Raw genomic sequence first — 18616 nt, 5'->3', positions numbered from 1 at the left:
TTTTTCATATTCAGAGAAGCCAAAAACTCTTCCAAAAGAGAGAAGCCAAAAAAAGGAGATGAGCAAGGAAGAAGACTTTGGATGAATTCTAGATGAGTATTGCGAAGTTGGAGTGGCATTTTCCCAAGAGCAAAATTGCAATGGTATTTCTCTATGTTGCCAAAGTTACAGTTTCATATATCTCATTTTCCCAAACTATATTGATCGTATCTATGTGTATATACACCGTTTTTGTTTTGCCAGGATACGCGTACATACGTTCAAGTGTTGAACCCCCATTGCATCTGATAGGATGACTCATTGTTCAGCATGCGGTCCTGCATTGCCGAGCACGCTCTGAACATGGGTGCCATTGTTCTTCCGGAGGAAGCCGGAGTACCAGCAAGCAGAGAGCCTCGCTTGCCGCGGCAAAGCCTCGTTGTCGAAATCGACACGGTACAGGCCGTAGCGTGACTTGTACCCTGACAGGACCTCGAAGACGTCCAGGAAAGACCAGACAAAGTAGCCTTTCACGTTGGCTCCATCCCTGCATCGTCATGATAGACATATCTGAACCCTGAAGAATTCGATTGCATGAAATTACATATTTACATTGCTGAAGGTTTTGCTGAATCACTCACTTTATTGCATCCAGTGTACTCTCTATGAAGGTCTTCAAATACTCGACCCTGTCGGTGTCATCGATAGTGTCATTACCAGATCCATGACCTGAGAGAAATATGAGAGCAGACTAAAAGATCATCAACCAAACAAATATGGAAAGATCAAGATCAAACAGTGACATGTCTTTTCTGTCAAAAGATCAAACCAAGAATCTGTTAGATAATTGTAATGGAAAGCTATGTGGACTTGCCGGACTCTTGGACATAAATGGGAATGTCCCCATAGGTTTCCTTCAGGTACAGCATCATGAGTTGCAATCCTTCTGGATCATTTGGAATAGCTGTCGGGGCATACTGTAGTACAAAGAAAAAAGTGCATCTGTCAGAACTAACAGGATGAACACATTCCAGTATCGTGCTTAAGTTTATTGACCTTCAACATTCCCTTTTCTGTTTCAATTTGTATCTTGCATCAGATCAGAGTCACCATGACTTATTTCATTGATAAAGAGTCCGTAATTTGATTGCTTCATGTCGAAAGAGCTGAAGCCAGTAGCATATCTAACAAAAAGCAATAAAAGGAAAACGTTACCTTACCAACTGGCGGGTCTGTTTTCGAGCCTGCATCAGAGAAACAGTAAATTGCAGATATGTTTCAGAATCGTCAACAAAATTATTTGATCAGTATATATACGGGTTTTTTTTCTAAAACTTGGTCCGTATACATGTAAAAATGTGAAAAAATGAAGTACTACCAGTAATGTGGAAATTTTCTTATCACTACATAGATGAAGCAAATAGACCACGCATACTGCTAAAAGTTAAGAACAGAGTAGTAATAATGCCTGTACAAACACAAATTTGCTTACCTCGGTAGGCACTTGACATATCTAATGCAAAGTCACGAACACCTTTCTGTAAAGGGCTATCATTCACATAGAGAGTATAGTAGTGATTTATTCCAATGAAATCAACAGAACCCTTGACAGCTTCAGATTGGACTTTTGTGAATGATGGAAGGCGAGAACCAACAATCTTCTTCATCACTTGCGGGTAATCTCCAAACACTAAGGGCTCTAGTATCCTAAAAGGCACCACAAGTTCGTTGATCAACCCCACATAAATTGTGCATTTCAAGGGCATAGATAAGAGGGAGAATAGCATATACCAATTGAACATGAAGTCCCGGCATCTTTTAGTCGCTTCTATATCCGCAGTAGAGTTCGTCAAAGGATAAGTCCAAAATGTGTAAATGTTTATGCCAACAACTCCCTTTTGCAAGGCCTAAATACAGAATTCTTTATGAGCACAAAAAATTGTTGCATATAAAAGGCTATTGTGACAAATTAAGATGGCTTTCTTTGTATATTTGAAAAAAATTAATGTCTTGAGTAACAATGGATCCGAGACTAAACAGATTTCTTTGTTGGGAAACAAATAAAAAAAAGTCAATTCTGGCAAAAACTGAAAAGGCACTGCTCCTATTTTGGCACAAGACTACTCACTTGGTATTTTCCTCTGTAAAGTCTAGTAGCTGAAGCATGTGCCAATATCATGTTATGAGCTGCTACGTATGGTTCCACAGTTGAGTCCCCCGCAGTACATTTTGTTGATCCAAAAGGATCAGAGCAGCGTCCGGGCGCGATTTGTGCAGTATCGTAAGACCCAACCGCAGCGACATTAGGTTCGTCTATCGTAGTCCAGTAGGAAACCCTATCTCCAAACTCCCCGAAGCACACATCTGCGAATGCTGTGAAATCCTCTCTGCATTTTACAGTGCAACTGATGAGGAAATAGCACTAGGAAAGTTGGAATCATCTGATCATTTTCATATTTTTGAGCAATTTCATCTCTACAAGGCATAAGTTAGAGGATCTGACACAATTCTGGTGCTTAACCATCCTCCATACTCATCATCCAAGATCTGGGGGTAATCGAGCTGGTGAAGCATAACATGGATTTGAATCCCTGAAGAAACGCGACAGCCACAGAGGTTCAGATATTGGGGGACATGAAAATATATCATGTTAGATTTCTTTTTAGCATTTATCATACAATAGATTTTGAAATATAACGATGTTTTTTTTTCCAGTACAACACAAAACATACCATGTTTCACTAGCTCATCTATAAGGTTGTTATAGTACTCTAAACCTTTTGGATTGACAGCTCCCCTCCCATCTGCAAATCTCAATTTGAGGACCAACAATAAGATATATTTTTTTGTGTGGTTTTCAAGCCTAATGCGATAAAAATATATGACAAAGAAAATTGTACTTGGAATAAGCCTTGACCAGGAGATGGAGAACCTATACGCCTCCAGGTTCGTCTCCGCCATGAGCTTGACATCATCCTGAACACACCAAATGATGTCTGGTTAAAACTCTGTTCAAGAATTGAACCTAGAAAACCATCATACCTCAATGCAGACAGGAATATGGAATGGGGGTGATGCTTTGCTTTCTAGGTACAGTTTTGGTAGTACATGCTTTGCTTAAACATGACCAGGTGGAGAGAATGAATGAAGCAGATGATGTGAACTTGAGAGCGGCTAGTCAGGTACGTGCGCACCTTGTACTTGTGGTACCCGTCGGCAGCGACATCGCCTACGCTCTTGTCCGGCGTTTTCCCTGCCGTCAGAATTCAGAAACCAGCACGGTCAATTCGGGACTACGTACTACTAATGCGCGTCCAGTTCTTGACTCGATTTGGCCCTGTATCTGCACGGAAGCTGATAGATCGATTGCTTATGTTGTAATACCTGCATGAGTGAAGGTGTCCCAGATGCTTGGGCTCCTGCCGTCTTCAGCAACGGCGCCCTCGTACTGCAAAACATGGGAATGCCTAGCAGATCAGTTAACAAGAGCAAGAATGGTCGACTAGGCGGAGGGAGGGAACCGATCGATCCGGATGGGCACCTGGTACGCGGAGGTGGCGGCTCCGAAGACGAACCCCCGCGGGAAGTCGCTCCTCGTGTAGCCGTCGGGAGCAGGAGCCGCCGCGCCATGGGCGGCGGACAGCAGCAGCAGCAGCAGCAGCAGGGAAGACAAGATGGCCATGGCTGCAATTGTTGCTGCAGGCGTGTGCTCACTGTGTCACTCGTCTGCGGATAAGGCGGGGCCCTAGCTTAGCTCTCGTCCTGTCCTGTCGTGTCCTAATCGCTCGTCTGCATCGAGCATTGCCACTGGCTCTGAATCTCAATCTTCTTTTGGGATTTTCGCCCGAATCACAAACTTATTTTGGGTTTTTCTCCAGTCGGGCGTGTGACGGTGTGAGTGTCACATTCTGGGAGACAGACGGACGGTGCCACGGTGGCCGGCGCTAGGAAATCCCCGTTTGCACGGTGGCGCCACGAGGTGAGCCGGCCTGCATTTCTTTTTTTCTTGCAACAACAAGAGCATCTCTGCAGCAACTCTTATGTTTCTTTTGGTAGGATTTCATGGCATTCAGTCATTTCGTTTCCGTTTGCACGTTTTCGAACTCCCACATTTCCATTGTCTCCGAGTGACAGAGGTGCCGAAGGTAGGACGGCCAGTCCATCTCGTAGAGCACGCGCCCGTTATACGCACACTGATCGCAGCTGTCGTGTCCTCGGCACCCGAGCGAACCGCAGAGCGGCCACCCACCGCCATGCTCTCCCACCGGCTCCATCTCCTTGCTCTCCAGGCCAAGAGCGCACAGCCCGCCGTTATACTCGCCGCCATTCTGGACGAGCAACGCGCCTCCGCTCTCCGCGAACCCGAGGATCGCCGCCGCCGCTCCCCTGGCCTCACGGCCGCCCTCCTCGCGAATCAGCCCGGAGCGAGTCTCCCAGCCTTGTGATTCGTCGACTCGCTTGGTCCAGAGCTCGAGCACGCGGCCGCTGGCTTTTAAGCGGGCAAAGGAGAGGTTCCCTTGTTTGGAGACGCACGGGAACGGCGGCGGCTGCAGCTGCCGCGGACGCCGCCGCCGCGCCCGCGGGTCACGCGGCTCGGCTGGAATCGGGAGCTTGGTTAGCGACGCCGATGGGACGCCGCTGGCTGTTTATATTGCTACGTCGAGGGTGTAGAAGCTTGTCTCGTCCCTGTACAGCCAGTGCACCGTGCCGTGCGCGTCCACGACGCCGGCGCGCGGCCCGGACATGGTGAGGCCGCCGCCGCTGGAAGAGGAAGTAGCAGTGCTAGCGTTCCACATGGTCATGGCTGGGCAGTCGATGGGCGCGCTCCTCCTCCAGGTGGATGTGGCGGAGGAGTAGCAGTAGGCGTAGTGGTGCGCGGGCTTGTCGTCCTCCCGGTCGCCGGCGTGGACGGCGGTGATGAGCACCCGGAACTCGGGCTCCCGTTGGTGGTCGCGGTGGTCGGTTGGAAGGAGCGCGTAGCCGGTGATGTCGGCGCCGAAGAGGTCGAGGTGCGGCGGCGGCGGGACGAGGCGCGTGCTGCGGCGGTGGCCGAGGAGCGGGTGGCACACGGCCAGGTGGAGCTTGCGGCGGTCGAGGGGCGTGGGCATGACGCGCGCCAGGAGCAGCCCGCGCCGCGAGGCCAGGGGCTTGGCGTAGCTGAAGACGCCGTCGTCGTCGTCGGGGAAGAAGCCCTCGGACAGCCTTGGCGAGCGGACGAGCCTCGCGAACTGCGGCGGATAGACGAGGCGGTTCTTCCCCTTCTTGTCCTGCGCCGCCGACGCGGAGACGAGGACCGCGTTCTGGTAGAAAGCCCCGAGGATGAAGTTAGAGGACGACGGCGCGGCGTTGTTCTTCTCCGGCGGCGGCGAGAGGCCGGCGGCGCGTCGGAGGAGGAGGAAGGACGGGTCGTCGGCGGCGGCGAGGCGGAGCCAGCGCCTGCACGCGCCGGCGCAGCGGAGGAGGTCCACGGGGTCCCGCACGCGCGCGAAGATCTCGAGGAGGACATCGTCTGAAACTGCGGCGGCAGCCGCCATCTTCGATCTAGCTAGGTCTCGATGGACGATCGATAACCGACGTGGACCGATATGCAGGGGCTTAGTTACTCCCTCCGTCCAACGATACGGGCCATATTAGGGTTCGGTTTGACCAACCTTTGACCACAAATTAGGGACGAGACAAGCTTCTACTCCCTCGGCATAACCATAACGGCCGGCGACGTCCCAGCAGCCTCCCCTTAACCAAGATCCCGATCCAAGTCGAGCCGCGGCTGCGGCCACCGTTCCCGTGCGTCTCCAAAGGAGGAAACCTCTGCTTCGCTAACGTAAGACCTCCAGCTCTGGACGAAGCGAGACGGATCACAAGGATCAGGCCAGAGGCAGAGGGGAAACGTTAACGACCGATGGCGATTCTCGGGTTCGCGGAGAGCAGAGGTGCGTTGCTCGTCCAGCATGGCCACCTGTTCGTCCTGGACCTGGAGAGCAAGGAGATGGAGCCGGTGGCAGGGCATGGTGGCTTTGGGGTGCCGAGGGTACCACGGCTGCGATCAGTGTGAGTATAACGCCCGTGTGCTCTACGAGATGGATTGGCCGTCCTACCTTCATCACCTCTGTCACCTGCATCCCAGGAATTGAGGCCACCAATCCAGAAGATAGCTGTAGCTGGACGAAGAAGAAGAAGAAGAAGATTGATGTAGTACGAGTATTGTGGTTTCAATTCATGTTTCTTTTCAATTGATTATATGCAGAAAAGATCGTCCCTCTATATTAGTGTACTGATCTGAAAAGAAAATGTAGTATATACGGTACTTCCGTCCTAAAATAAGATAAGGCGATATCAATTTGGCTCTATTTGTTTTATTTACTGATATACTCTCTCCCTCCCTTTCTAAATTCTTATTTGAACTAAAACCACGGCAAATTTAGGAACGGAGGCAGTACAATTAATTTACGTGACTCGGTGAATCTTCTATTCTCAAATATTTTCAGTGTATACGCTGAATTGCGCTATCATGCTTCCTAAATTTCATTTACTTGCAACACTTTCTCTCTTGATCCTGTATTCTCAAGCTCATTCTGAACATGGACGCTGCCACTGTCCTTCTTCTTCTTCAGGAAGTCGGAGTACCAGCGAGCAGAGAGCCTAGCTTGCCGTGGCAGCGCCTTGTCGCCAAACTCGACACGGTACAGGCCGTACCCTGAGTTGTACCCTCCCAGGAACTCGAAGAGGTCCAGGAAGGACCAGACGAAGTAGCCTTTCAAGTTAGCACCATTCCTGCAGAACAAATTAAACTGCACCATGGTAAGGTAGGCATGCCTGTCTGAACCCCTGAAGATTTTGCGGAAAAAAATGAGGCACCCCCATTGCCTGCAACTATATTTGTTGGGAAGTTTTGTTGAATGGCCGACCTTACTGCGGCCAGTGCACTCCCAATGTAGCTCTTCAGGTACTCGAGCCGGTCGGTGTCATCGAGAACGTCGTTGTCAGATGCATCGCCTGAATAAATACAGGGAAGACAGGGCAGAAGATATAGTCAAACAAGGATGAACTACATACTGTGATGTCTGCAAAAACATGAAATTTTTTATATGATCTTGTCTGTTGAACTAAACATTTGGAGATCGTTGTAAATAATCAGAAGTTGTATCGACTTGCCATTCTCGTGGACATAAATGGGAAGGCCACCATAGGCTTCTGTCAGGTACTGGAGCACAAATTGTAGTCCATCCGGATCGTTCGGAAAATCTTCTGGGTTAAACTGCACTCCATGGGAAATTAAAGTTGTATCTATCAGCTTCAAGTGTAATTTACGCCTTCTCAAAAAATAAGCGTACGTATTTTCAGTATCTCCTGTAGGATCAGAATTCCTAGCTGTAAGCAGTAGTATCTCTGACAAGCACCGTCGAAACTTTACCTGACCAGATGGTGGGTCTGTTCTAGATCCTGCATCAGAGAGATGAGTATTCTGTTAGATGTGGCATTCGAACCATAGATTTGACAAGACGGTACATACTATGTTTCAGAAGTGCCATGAAATTATTTGGTTAGTATATATGTAACAATTTTATGTATCTTTTTATTTGTTTGTTTGGTCCTTTGCATTAACATGTTGTACTAGATAAGCGATCTAAATTAAAGACTTGTGCTGCTATAGAATTATGAGCAAAACAGATATAATACCTATACAGACATAACATTTGCTTACCTCTCTGATAAACAGACATGTCTGCTTCATAGTCCCGAGGACCTTCGTCTAAAGGGCGATCGTTCACATAGATAGAAAAGTAGTGATTTATTCCAATGAAATCAATGGCGCCCTTGATAGCTTCAGACTGGAATTTTGTGAAGGATGGGAGTCGAGAACCAACATTCTTCTTCATCACTTGTGGGTAATCTCCAAACACCAAGGGACCTAGTACCCTGCAAAGCACCACGTGTTAATGAGCTCCATGTTTGGCTCACATTATGGATTTTGGAAGCAAAGAGTCAAAATAGTATACCAGCCGAACACAAAGTCCTGATATCTTTCTGTTGCTTGTAAGTCAGCGGTAGAGTTTGTCAAAGGATAAGTCCAAAAGGAGTAAACATTTATGCCAACCAGTCCTTTTTGCGTGGCCTACGTGCAAAACTCTGTTTATATGGACAGTTGGGCACAAATTTTCATATGAAAATACATCGTGTGGAACTAAAAGAATTGTGTTTTTGCAGTTAACAAGATCTTATGTCACCTGATATTTTTTCCTGTAAAGTCTTGTAGCTGATGCATGCGCCAATATCATGTTATGAGCTGCTACATACGGTTCCACAGTTGAGTCCCCCACGATACATTCTATCAGTCCGAAAGGATCGGAGCAATGTCCGGGTGCGAATATTCCGGTATCGTAAGACCCGATTACACCGACATTAGGTTCATCTATCGTAGTCCAGTATGAAACCCTGTCTCCGAACTCCCTGAAGCATACATCTGCAAATGTTGTGAAATCCTCCCTGCATTTTGCAGTGCCACTGGTGAGGCACTATCACTAGGAAAGTAGGGAAAACCTGATTATTTCCAAGATTTTGATTTACTTGGTCACTATAGAGTTGGCAGGGTCTTACACAATTCTAGGGCTTAACCAGCCTCCATACACATCCTCCAGAACTTGTGGGAAATCGAGATGGTGCAGCATAACATGGACTTGAATCCCTGAAGAAACTCAGAGGCCACGGAGGTTCAGATAGTGGATAAAGAACCCCCAAAAAAGTTAACCATGGCATGTTTCCACAGTTACTCATAGCCTCATATATTGCACTGTGGAGAGATTTTTTTTCTGTACACTATAATTTGCCTGGCTCATCTATTAAATATTTTGTAGATGAAATACTGCAAATAGGCGTACCGTGTTTTACTAGCTCATCTATAAGGTTGTTGTAGTACTCCAAACCTTTTGGGTTGACAGTCCCCCTCCCATCTGCAAATCACAATCTCAGAAGCAAATATCAATTTTTTTGGGGGAGAAATTTCCTACATTCACCAGGGGGAAATATAGTGGAAATCTTATACCTGGAATAAGCCTTGACCAGGAGATGGAGAATCTGTAAGCCTCTAGGTTAGTGTCAGCCATGAGTTTTACATCATCCTGAAACACTATGTTGATGTTATAAGTCCAAGACAAACAACAGTTAGAGTTTTCCTTCCAGGTAAATTTTAAGAAATTTCAACTGGAGAGAAGAAGGACAAAAAAAAACAGGCTGTGCAGAGATCAAGGAATAGGGACATAAGTTCAATGCCTTAGCAGGATTTTTTTTTAAGGGTGTGGTATATACAAGATGTCTGATTTTTTAAGCAGAAGGTTTAAATCTAAGTTGACGAATTAAGATCTCATTTTATCTTTTTTTTTTCATCATCCGTTTCGAATCTTAAAGTACGAATCATATCCAACCATTGAAGGATCAACTTATCTTTAACTAAAATTTAGGCAACTTAGATATAGCAAAACCGTTTTTTTTGAACCGCGATTACCTTGTATCTGTGGTACCCGTCGGAAGCGACATCACCGGTGCTTTTGTCCGACAGTCTCCCTGTCGTCGCGAACAAGAATATAAAATCAATAGAAACTCACCAGGACGGTCAAATTCAAAAGTAAACGCGTCCGGTTCTTAACTTCTTATCTTAATTGATGACCCCAAATCTGCAGGAAGCTGTCAGTGTTAATAATCACCTGCGTGAGTGAAGGTGTCCCAGATGCCTGGGCTCCTGCCGTCCTCATCCACAGCACCCTCATACTGCAAAGAGAATTAACCCAAGTCCAAAACGTTTAACCCCAAAAATTGAAGAAGCAGAGCGACAGATACAGGTTGAAAGAACAACAGTAAACTGACCAAATGCGTGAGAGTTTTATCAGCTGAAGCGAAACAAAGAGTTGGATTGCATGCAGTACCTGGTATGAGGAGGTGGCGGCGCCGAAGACGAAGTCCGGCGGGAAGTCGGTCCTCGTGAAACCCAGAGCAGCAGCAGAGAGGAGCAGGAGCAAGGAGAAGACGAAAACGAAGACGATGGCTGCCATTGCTGCTGCCACAAGTATCGTCTGCCGTACTGAAAGTACCCGCTTCGCAGCTGCAGATAAGGCGGCCTCTGAGCTTCACAGCCTTTTTTTCTCTGGGAAACAGACAACGAGAGTACGAGACTGGGACGTGTCGCGCTCTTCTTCGTGACAAGGAATGATCACAAAATCACACTGGTAAACTGTTTTGAGAGTTATACTGTAGTTGGTAAAAATATTTTGGTATTTCACCGTAGCGGTCAAGTTCTCTGCACGTACGCTTCGTCCTCTCGGATCGAAAGCTTCCAAAAGGAAAAAGAAAAAAAGAGAGAGAGAGCCATAGATCGATTCCTTGAGCCCTAGCCGCCCAACATGGCGAAGCCGCCACGATCGGTCAGGAAGAGGATGAGACGTGCAGGCGCCGCCGCCGCCATGCTGCCGGACGACGTCCTCCTCGACATCTTCGCGCGGGTGGCGCCGGACATCCTCGACCTCCTCCGCTGCGGTCCCGATCAAGGCCGACGCCTCAGATCGGCCGCCGTTCCCGTGTGTCGCGGGATCAGGACGGCAAGGAAAGACGCTCTCGTTCGTCAATGCACGAGGCGGCGGCCGTCTGGAGCTTTGGACCAGGCGAGCAGAGCAAGACGGCGGCGGCGGCGGCTGGCTGCGCTCCGAGCTGACGACGTCCAAGGAGGTCGAGATTGTTGCCTTTGCAGAGGGGAGAGGCGCCATGCTCGTCAAGGAGCCTGGCTGCAGCCAAGACTTGTTCACGCTTGACCTGGAGAGCAAGGAGATGGAGCCGGCAGGCAGTGGCAGCGGAGACGACGACGATGATTGCCTGTGGGGGTGGTGGTGCCCGGGGGGGTGTGCAAGGGAAAACAGAGTTGTCGGTGCGATATGTGCGCAACAAACGCAAGTGTTGTGGTCTACGAGATGGACTGGCAGTCGTTTCTTCTTCACCTCTGCTCTGCTGGGAGCCTATAGGTGCTTGCAAGGTGCGTGCTCGATTAAAACGCGGTACAAGTTTTTCATGTTTTCTCTTTAAAGAAAATCATGTGTCTTTTACATAAATAGTCTCGCGGTTAACACAGAAAGAAAGCAACATGATTACAAGTTTTTCATGTTTATTTTGAACGAAAGAAAAATCATTGCCCTCACAAGAGACTATCCACCTAGCACCGTGAAAGTATACATGCCGAACCATGCAATCAAACACAAGCTGCCACGTGGCACTCTTTTTTTTTTCATTCATAGAAGGAGAAGTTCATACAGGCGCTGGAGGGGAGCAAGGGAAAAGGCAAAGAAAGAAAAAGAAGAAAGAAGAAGAAAGAAGAAGACCGGGCCAGCTGGAGCAAGGTACGCCTACTCTCGCGACATCCGGGATCTTCCAAAGGCCAAATTCCAGAACCCCACCGTTTCCTGGATACGGGAGGCGAGCTGGCCGGGTGAAAGCTCGACATCTTGGAAGATCCGGCGGTTTCGCTCAAGCCAAATCTCCCACAAAGTGGTCAAGGCTATCGTCCTGGCCCTTGAGCGATCGGTGATCCGACATCTAGACAGCCCCTTGAACCACTGGAATGGGGTGCGGCGCGACGGCCAGTTTTCATGGCAGAGGCTTGGCAACCTGAAACACACCCCAACCAAGTCCCAGACCGTGCTGGACGTGGCACTCATATATCATATACCAATATATATACCAATGAAAAGGATAATTCACATACTGCCACCGATCCATAAAACGTGTCATACATTTTGTACTAAGTTAGTAGGATCAGAAGGAGTATCATATACCAATGTCATATACCATTAACGCTACAATATACCAACATCATATACCATTGATGTGGTTTGACTCGATGCCACGTGGCAGTCTATGCATGCACCGGTATGTGATGCAGCCAGTAGAAAATATTATATACCATTGATGATATCATATAGGAGTATCAACAAAATATACAAGGATGTGGGCCTGACTCAATGCCACGTAGCAATCTCTGCATTCACCGGTATACTCGTGTTTTTCCGGTAGAAAATCCATTCTCGCTTAGCACACATGCTTGGAGATCCGTGCTATTTTTTTCAGGATGCCTCTTCATGTTTTTCCGCTTTCTCATCGTGTTGTCATAGGATTAATTTTTTCCACACACACCCTCAAACTTTAACGAGTTTCATTCTTCGACATATGTCTCGGATCACCAACCAAACGGTCATAAGTTCTTTTTACGAGAGGTCGGTCAACAAGGTAAACCCAAGTTACCCAGTCATGAGTACTACACTGCATCAAGCCAAGTCGGTCCTTGTGGAAAAAAGGCGGGCTAGTGCTTGCCTAACATCACACTATTGAACCACGTCGACCCTGAATCGACAAAAGAGGTAAAAAGCAAGGCAGAAAAGAAAGGGCTAGCTCAGCTGAGTCACTGCCCTTTTCGTTTGCTTTGCATTACAGAAAGGGGAAGAGCTAGATCGAGCGACATAAACTAGTCGGAAAAAAAATGCAAGTGGATTGTTGCATCACGCATGATTAATGACAAAGTACCAGCAGAACTAATTAAGTCATATTTTTTTGGAAGAGATGCAGAAAAAACACAGTACAACAAGGTAGTATTAATCATGCATGCATGATTGGTAACAAGGCATCATCTGCAGGGGATTGGTAACGATGTCCTTGCTTTTCTTGAGAAGGCGTCTGTATGCCGCTTGATCTGTGCGTGCGCGCGTGCAGTAACAAACTAACGATCCCAACAGGGGTAGTAACAAAGTAAGAAAAAGTGTCGGTAAAACAAAAACAGGATAGCTAAAGACGAGTCCGAACCGAACTAACTGGAAAATAAATCGGGCAACATGCAAAGGGAGGGAACTATTCCAGCGGGCAGCGACGACGGGCACTCGGAGTCGGACCGATGACACGCGGCCCTAAAAAACCACTATATATACAGTGCGGCGCCCTCCCCAAATCAATGCCGATCGCATCGATCTATCTATCAGTGTCGATCGAAAACGAATCGAATCAAATCATGCAGCAGCTAGCTAGCCGCGCGCGCATCGCCGCCGCCATGCGCGGGGGTGGGGCGGCGGCGGAGGGAGAAGGAGATCTGCCGGAGGACGTGGTGCTGGAGATCCTGGCGCGCGTCCCGGGCGTGGCCGACCTCTTCCGCTGCGCCGCCGCGTGCCGGCGGTGGCGCGCGCTGGTGTCCGACCGCTCCTTCCTCCGCCGCCGCTGGCCCCCCGGCGCGCGCCACCGCTCCTCCCTCCTCGGCTTCTTCTTCAACCGGGAGGATCCCGCCCCTGCTACCATGGCGCCCGCGGAGGAGAACTTCGTCCGTGCGCCGCGATCTGTGCTCCGTCCCGGTTCTCCGTTGCTATCCACCTTCGTCCCCGGCGCCGGCAGCGCCGGCATCTTGGGCCGCGCCGCTGTCGTGCCGCTCGCGTCGCACGGCGGGCTTCTCCTCGTGCGTCTCGTCGACGGTACTGCCGTCGTCGACCAAGAAGAAGGAGAAGAACCGGCCGCCGCGGCCCTTGACCGCCTGGCCGTGTGCGACCTGAACTCGGGCGCGTGCCACGTGCTCCCGCCGCTGCACTGCGGCTGGTTCTTCGACTACTTCGCCACCAGCGCCTACGCCGTCCTCCCCGGCTCCTCCGCCGACGACTCTTCCGCGGCCTCGTCCAGCTTCAAGGTGCTCGTGATCGGCATCAACGAGGACAAGCGGCAGTACTACCTCCGCACGTGCTCTTCTTCTTCTTCTTCTTCCTCCGGTTGCTGGAGCGCGCCGAGCAAGCTGTTCGACCCGATAGAGCACGGCATCTTCGGGCCCATCAAGCAGCGCGACGCCGCCGTCATCGTGTCCGTCGACCAGCGCGGCGTCCGCCATTACACGGCGCACTGGCTGCTCTGGGACCTGGCCCACTTCCACGCCCTGGACGTGGACGCCGCGACCGGCGAGGCCTCCCTCCACAGGCTCCCCGTCCCGCCGCGGGACCTCCCGTTCCACCTCTACGACATGCCGCGCCTCGCCGCCGCGCCCGACGGGGCCGCGCTCTCGGCGCTCTGCCTCCTCAGGAACGAGGGCCGGCTCCGCGTAGAGGTCTGGACGCGGCGGCGGCGGCAGGGGGAAGACGGCGGCGGAGAGCTCTCGTGGCACCATGGTAGGGTGGTCGAGCTGCAGAGTCGGTCCAAGGAGATGGACGGGGCTCTGTGCGTGTGCTTCGGGGAGAGGAGCGGCACGCTGCTGGCCAGGGACCGGGAGCGTTGCCTGTACGTCGCGGATCTCGAGAGCCGTGGCGGCGCGATAATGGAGGAGGTGGCGACGGAGCTGCGGGTTTCCGGTGGGTGCAAGACGGCCATCGCCGTGGAGATCGATTGGCCGGCCTTATTCGCGTGCCGGCTCGGTAGGAAGTAACCTACAGTGTTATCAACCCACGGGGACGATCATGTTTGATTCTGGGAACACTGTTCCCCGAGAGGCATCGATCAACTCCAGATCGAGATCACAGCTTCTGTAATAACCGAGCACAGCAAAACATGTATGCTTGTGTTTGTAGTACACTTTGTACCACGAGGGTTCTTCAATGTACGATTTTTTATTAAATTTTTCGCCAATATGATTCGCCTTTTCATGACGTATGTGCTGATAAAACTACACAGAGTTAACGCAAAAATCAGGATGATAGCTGTGGCTATGCTCTCCCGTAGTCGTAGATCCGAAGACGAGTACAAAGGGAAGAAGAAAACAATTTGAAGCGATTTCATAACTACTATTCGCCGACACACGACACTGACGGAGACGCAATTTGGTGCGATGGCTGCATGTCTTCCCTTTGTGTTGGGTCGAGCGATAAAGTTCAGGGTTGGCGAACAAACTATGGAGGAATGGGAATCCGAATTTCTCCTGCCATGCTCCCCGCGGCCATCACGAATATCTCTGATCTGCACCCAGTACCCACTCGCAAAAAGAGCGTCAAAAGGCACGCAGGATAGCATAGCCACACCGCCCGATGGACTAGTTAAAAAATGTTTCCTTGAGACCTTGAGTGTGCGATGCTCTTTTGGCATGGAATTTCCTGGCCCGGCGGTTCGTCCCTCCCTCCCAGCGTACGTCCTTGTTTGATTTTTGCAGTACAGGAGCACCGAACAACAAGGAAGAGAGCGACATGAACTGACGTAATTCGGTCACCAGGAGAGGATTCTGCTCAGGATCGGTCGATCTTCCCTGGGAAGGCGAGGCGCACTACGTCCTCGTTCAGCCGTTCCCGCAGCTGAGCGCGCGCGCGCGTGTGTGTTACAGCTAGAGAGCGACATGTTTCCCCGCACTGAAGAATGTGCGCTAATTTATGTGTTACCATCCCAGGTGGGTCAGCAAGCAAGTGTATGGAGAATGGAAACTGACGTGCCACCCTCGGTCGATCGTGTACGTACCTCCCGTGACGACGGGCACCAGGGGCCAAAATCCTCCTCCTCTCCGTCATCTTAGAGCAACTTCAATGCAAGGTGCTTGTACAAAATAAACCGGCTTTTGTCTGAGCACTGGTGCTTGTGTTCTACAGGACAGGTGCTTAATTAGACACCTCTAATAAACAAATAAGCATTAGTGTTTGAGAATAAACCGGTTTAATTTTGTAGCATTAACTTAGTCACTTGCGTTGAACACTGTGCGAGCTGGCTGCTCGTCAGTTTTTTTTTTTTAGATTGCTCGTCAGTTGTAATCGGTGCGGAGGAAAGATATCCAAGATCTGCCCTTTTCTTTTCCTCGAAGTTGTGGCTGTGCAACGACAAATTAGATGCTGCTAGTGGTGCTCGATTCCGGTCGGGGAGATCGGTTGATGGCAGCCTAGGTTGTCTTCGCGGTCGTTCACCGACCGTGCGCCGGTTTTTGATTTTGTGGTGGTTCACGGTGTCACGGTGACACCTCTACTAATGACTACCGGGACTCGGTTGCTAATGGTTTTGGGCGGTTCGATGCGCGCAACGTGATGTTCTGAGGGTGCACGGTATAGCCTTATCAGACTTCTGTGTGCTGTTTGCCTGATGAGATGGCCTGCCAGTGCGATGGCTCGCTGGCGGCCTTGTCATGGAGGAGCGTTTTCTTGGGTTCAAAAGTGGCGTCGGTGGAGTGCTCATCTGTGTAGTTAGCTGGAACCCGGTATTAATTGGGCTCATGTCATCTAGCTCAGTCCACATGGTGGCCGACCTGGCCCGAGTTGGTACACTGACGTCAGAAGTGTTACATGCTCGCTTAGGATGAGTTCCGGTGGTGGCTCACTGGCTCGTCTTGGGGCTGCCAATCCCAAAGAACACCATGGTGATTGGATTTGACACCATTTGTATTCAGTAGTCGGATCCAACAACGACGTTGTATGTACACTATATGCTTGTTGAAGGGCTTTTGAGACCAATGATCTGCATGGCTTTTGTTGGTTGAACTTGGCCCTTTAGGAATAGAATTCCATGACATGGGCTTTGCTTGAGTCCAGCAACGTTGATGTGCACACATCTCTTTTTTCCCCCTCGAAAAAACAACATCTTTTTTCTTTTTTTCTCTTTGACAGCTTGATGTGCACACATCTTAATCCGTTGCTTTGGAACACGAAGATTTTTGAGGACACCTCGAAGGGGCAGGCAGAAAGTTCCTACGTTTCATTATAGAAAAAATAGAATTGTCCAATTAATTAGGAAAAACCGGACGAAAACCAGATACAAGAGGACAAGGCCCCAAACAGTCAACAAGAGGACCGAAACGACAAACAAACGCTCCACCTACACACCAACACACCAACGGATGCACTGAAAAAACTCCCCGCCACATCGAAGAACACATCACCCCTCCACTGAGCAAGCCAGATTCGGTATGACTCACCAGAGAGGGGCCGAAGGACCTTGACAGGTTCCAAGGAGCACGGAAGCAGCTTCACCAAAGCACCGCACCACCACACAGCACTCACCGCTGCCCTTCGAAGGGGAGAGAAGCCAAAACCGCGGAGAGGAGCAGGTTTGGGCTGCCCCGACACAGGTGGAAGTGAGGCGCGCCTCAAGAATCCAGCAGATTCCATCGCATCGGACAGCCCGAGGACCAACACACACCCCGGAGCCGCCGCCCCGGTGTCCAGAACCCAACTACGCCCTGCGCAGCAACCGCCTTCACCCCCTTCCGAGGCCGCCGCCTCGACCTCCTTCCTCTGCCTGCCCGAGACGAATCCGCACCCCAAAACGCCAGATCGATGGCCCTGACAAGCAAAGACACGTCCCGGGACCGCCATCCCGGCATCCCCTGCTGCAGCCACGCCAGCTAGAAGCCTGCGAGCCAAAACCACACGCGCAGGGACAGGAGACGAGCGGCTGCACCAGATCAGCAGCCGGAATCATCTCCAAGAAACCCCGTCGTCCGCCATCAGGCCGGCCAAGTCGGCCGCAGGCCAGATCCGGCGCCCAACACCCACCAGCGCCGGATCCACAGCCGGACTTGGCCACCAACGCACGCCGCCCCGGCCAACCCAACGCCGCGCCCGGCAACCCCCGCTCTTCGCCCGCTTCGCGCGCGCCCCGCGAGCCTGGAAGGGCGAGATGAAACCGCCCCGCCGCCACCTTCCTAGGGCGTGCGCGGGGGAGGGAGGGAGGAGGCCCCTAGGCCGCGGCGGCTAGAGTTTCCCCGTGTCGCTAGAGGAGGGCGACGCGGGGGTGCAAGGAAATGTTCTTGAGCCGGAACACGAAGATGACTCTCAAGAAAGTTGTGTCCGGCCTTTACTGGCTGGACTAACCATCACTTTGAATAGCTTCATGCATGTGTTTCTTTCCGGTACTGATCATTTGCCTTTTGTATTTCTTGTGCTTTGTTGGTAGGAGTAATAATTTTTGGCTCTACGTATCATCTGCCTCAACACATTAATTTTTTTTAAAAATTGCGTCAGTCGCAAAAAAAAAATTATTTGCGAGAAAAAAAAAAGCAGGACATAATCCGTGACAGTGACCAGACGGCCCATGAATCCCTCCTCCCGCTCGGATAAACAGATTAGATTATTCAACGGCCCACAGGCTACTAGTCCTACTAGGAGCAACCTGAACCGCAAGCTGCCCTGCCACAGTGCCACTGCATGCTAGTAACTTTTCTGCCGTCCACGTCAGGACTAATTGGGAGATCGATATAGTTTGGTCAGGGAATCAAAAGTCACGAGCCGAGCGTGGCTCGAATTGTGGGCTCTTCCGCCTCCACGCCGCTATCCGCTCTCGCTTTCCCCCCCCTACGAAAAGGACGTCGATGAGAAAGATCATGCGTTGAGTGCCGCCGGTGAGATTGTAGCTCGATCGTGTGGCGGCCGCTTTTGGTGCGTGGTACGTACTCCGGTGCTGCCAAACGGCCATCCGGGTTAAGGAAACGCGGCGCGGGCGACACGTACGCGGCCGGGAAATCATGCCGTGGATCAGGAACGTCGTTGATGTGACTGTGAACGGCCGGATGATCTCCAAGGCAGGCACGCTTTGCGTGTGTATTCACCGTACGGACCATAGTAGGACTCGTTGGCGGCAGCAGAGCGTCTATTATTGGGTGGAAAAACAGGGCAGGGATGACCTTATATTATTGCCCGTTACATCATGATCTGTTATTCTCGCAAAATAAAATGATGATTTG

The 18616-nt window shown here is 50.5% G+C and overlaps 2 protein-coding genes and 1 long non-coding RNA gene across 3 annotated transcripts; 2 read left to right on the top strand and 1 right to left on the bottom strand.

Moving 5' to 3' along the window:
* Window positions 1-126: 126 nt before the first annotated feature.
* On the bottom strand, window positions 127-10087 carry LOC100838459. The gene is made up of 27 exons (XM_003564952.4): window positions 9897-10087; window positions 9678-9741; window positions 9479-9537; window positions 9020-9095; window positions 8856-8927; window positions 8575-8662; window positions 8205-8463; window positions 7977-8092; window positions 7682-7896; window positions 7391-7419; window positions 7132-7234; window positions 6885-6972; window positions 6498-6750; window positions 4638-5279; window positions 3521-3675; window positions 3364-3446; window positions 3174-3232; window positions 2880-2955; window positions 2712-2783; window positions 2483-2570; window positions 2108-2366; window positions 1771-1886; window positions 1472-1686; window positions 1195-1223; window positions 854-956; window positions 621-708; window positions 127-526 (listed from the first exon to the last, which is right to left on the bottom strand). Exons 1-27 carry the CDS (start codon window positions 10020-10022, stop codon window positions 298-300), a joined length of 3762 nt encoding a protein of 1253 aa, XP_003565000.2. The 5' UTR covers window positions 10023-10087; the 3' UTR covers window positions 127-297.
* Window positions 5509-6495, top strand: LOC112270875. The gene is made up of 2 exons (XR_002963419.1): window positions 5509-6027; window positions 6104-6495. It is a non-coding gene; the product is annotated as an uncharacterized LOC112270875 (long non-coding RNA).
* Window positions 10088-12889: 2802 nt separating the features above from the next.
* On the top strand, window positions 12890-14612 carry LOC100829286. Its single transcript, XM_010234474.3, has one exon. It carries the CDS (start codon window positions 12899-12901, stop codon window positions 14393-14395), a length of 1497 nt encoding a protein of 498 aa, XP_010232776.2. The 5' UTR covers window positions 12890-12898; the 3' UTR covers window positions 14396-14612.
* The last annotated feature ends 4004 nt before the right edge of the window (window positions 14613-18616 follow it).

This window comes from Brachypodium distachyon, chromosome 2, assembly GCF_000005505.3.
Source record: "Brachypodium distachyon strain Bd21 chromosome 2, Brachypodium_distachyon_v3.0, whole genome shotgun sequence".
Taxonomy (NCBI): Eukaryota; Viridiplantae; Streptophyta; class Magnoliopsida; order Poales; family Poaceae; genus Brachypodium; species Brachypodium distachyon.
Note: the sequence above shows the minus strand (reverse complement) of the source record. Positions and strands in the feature narration are given on the sequence as shown.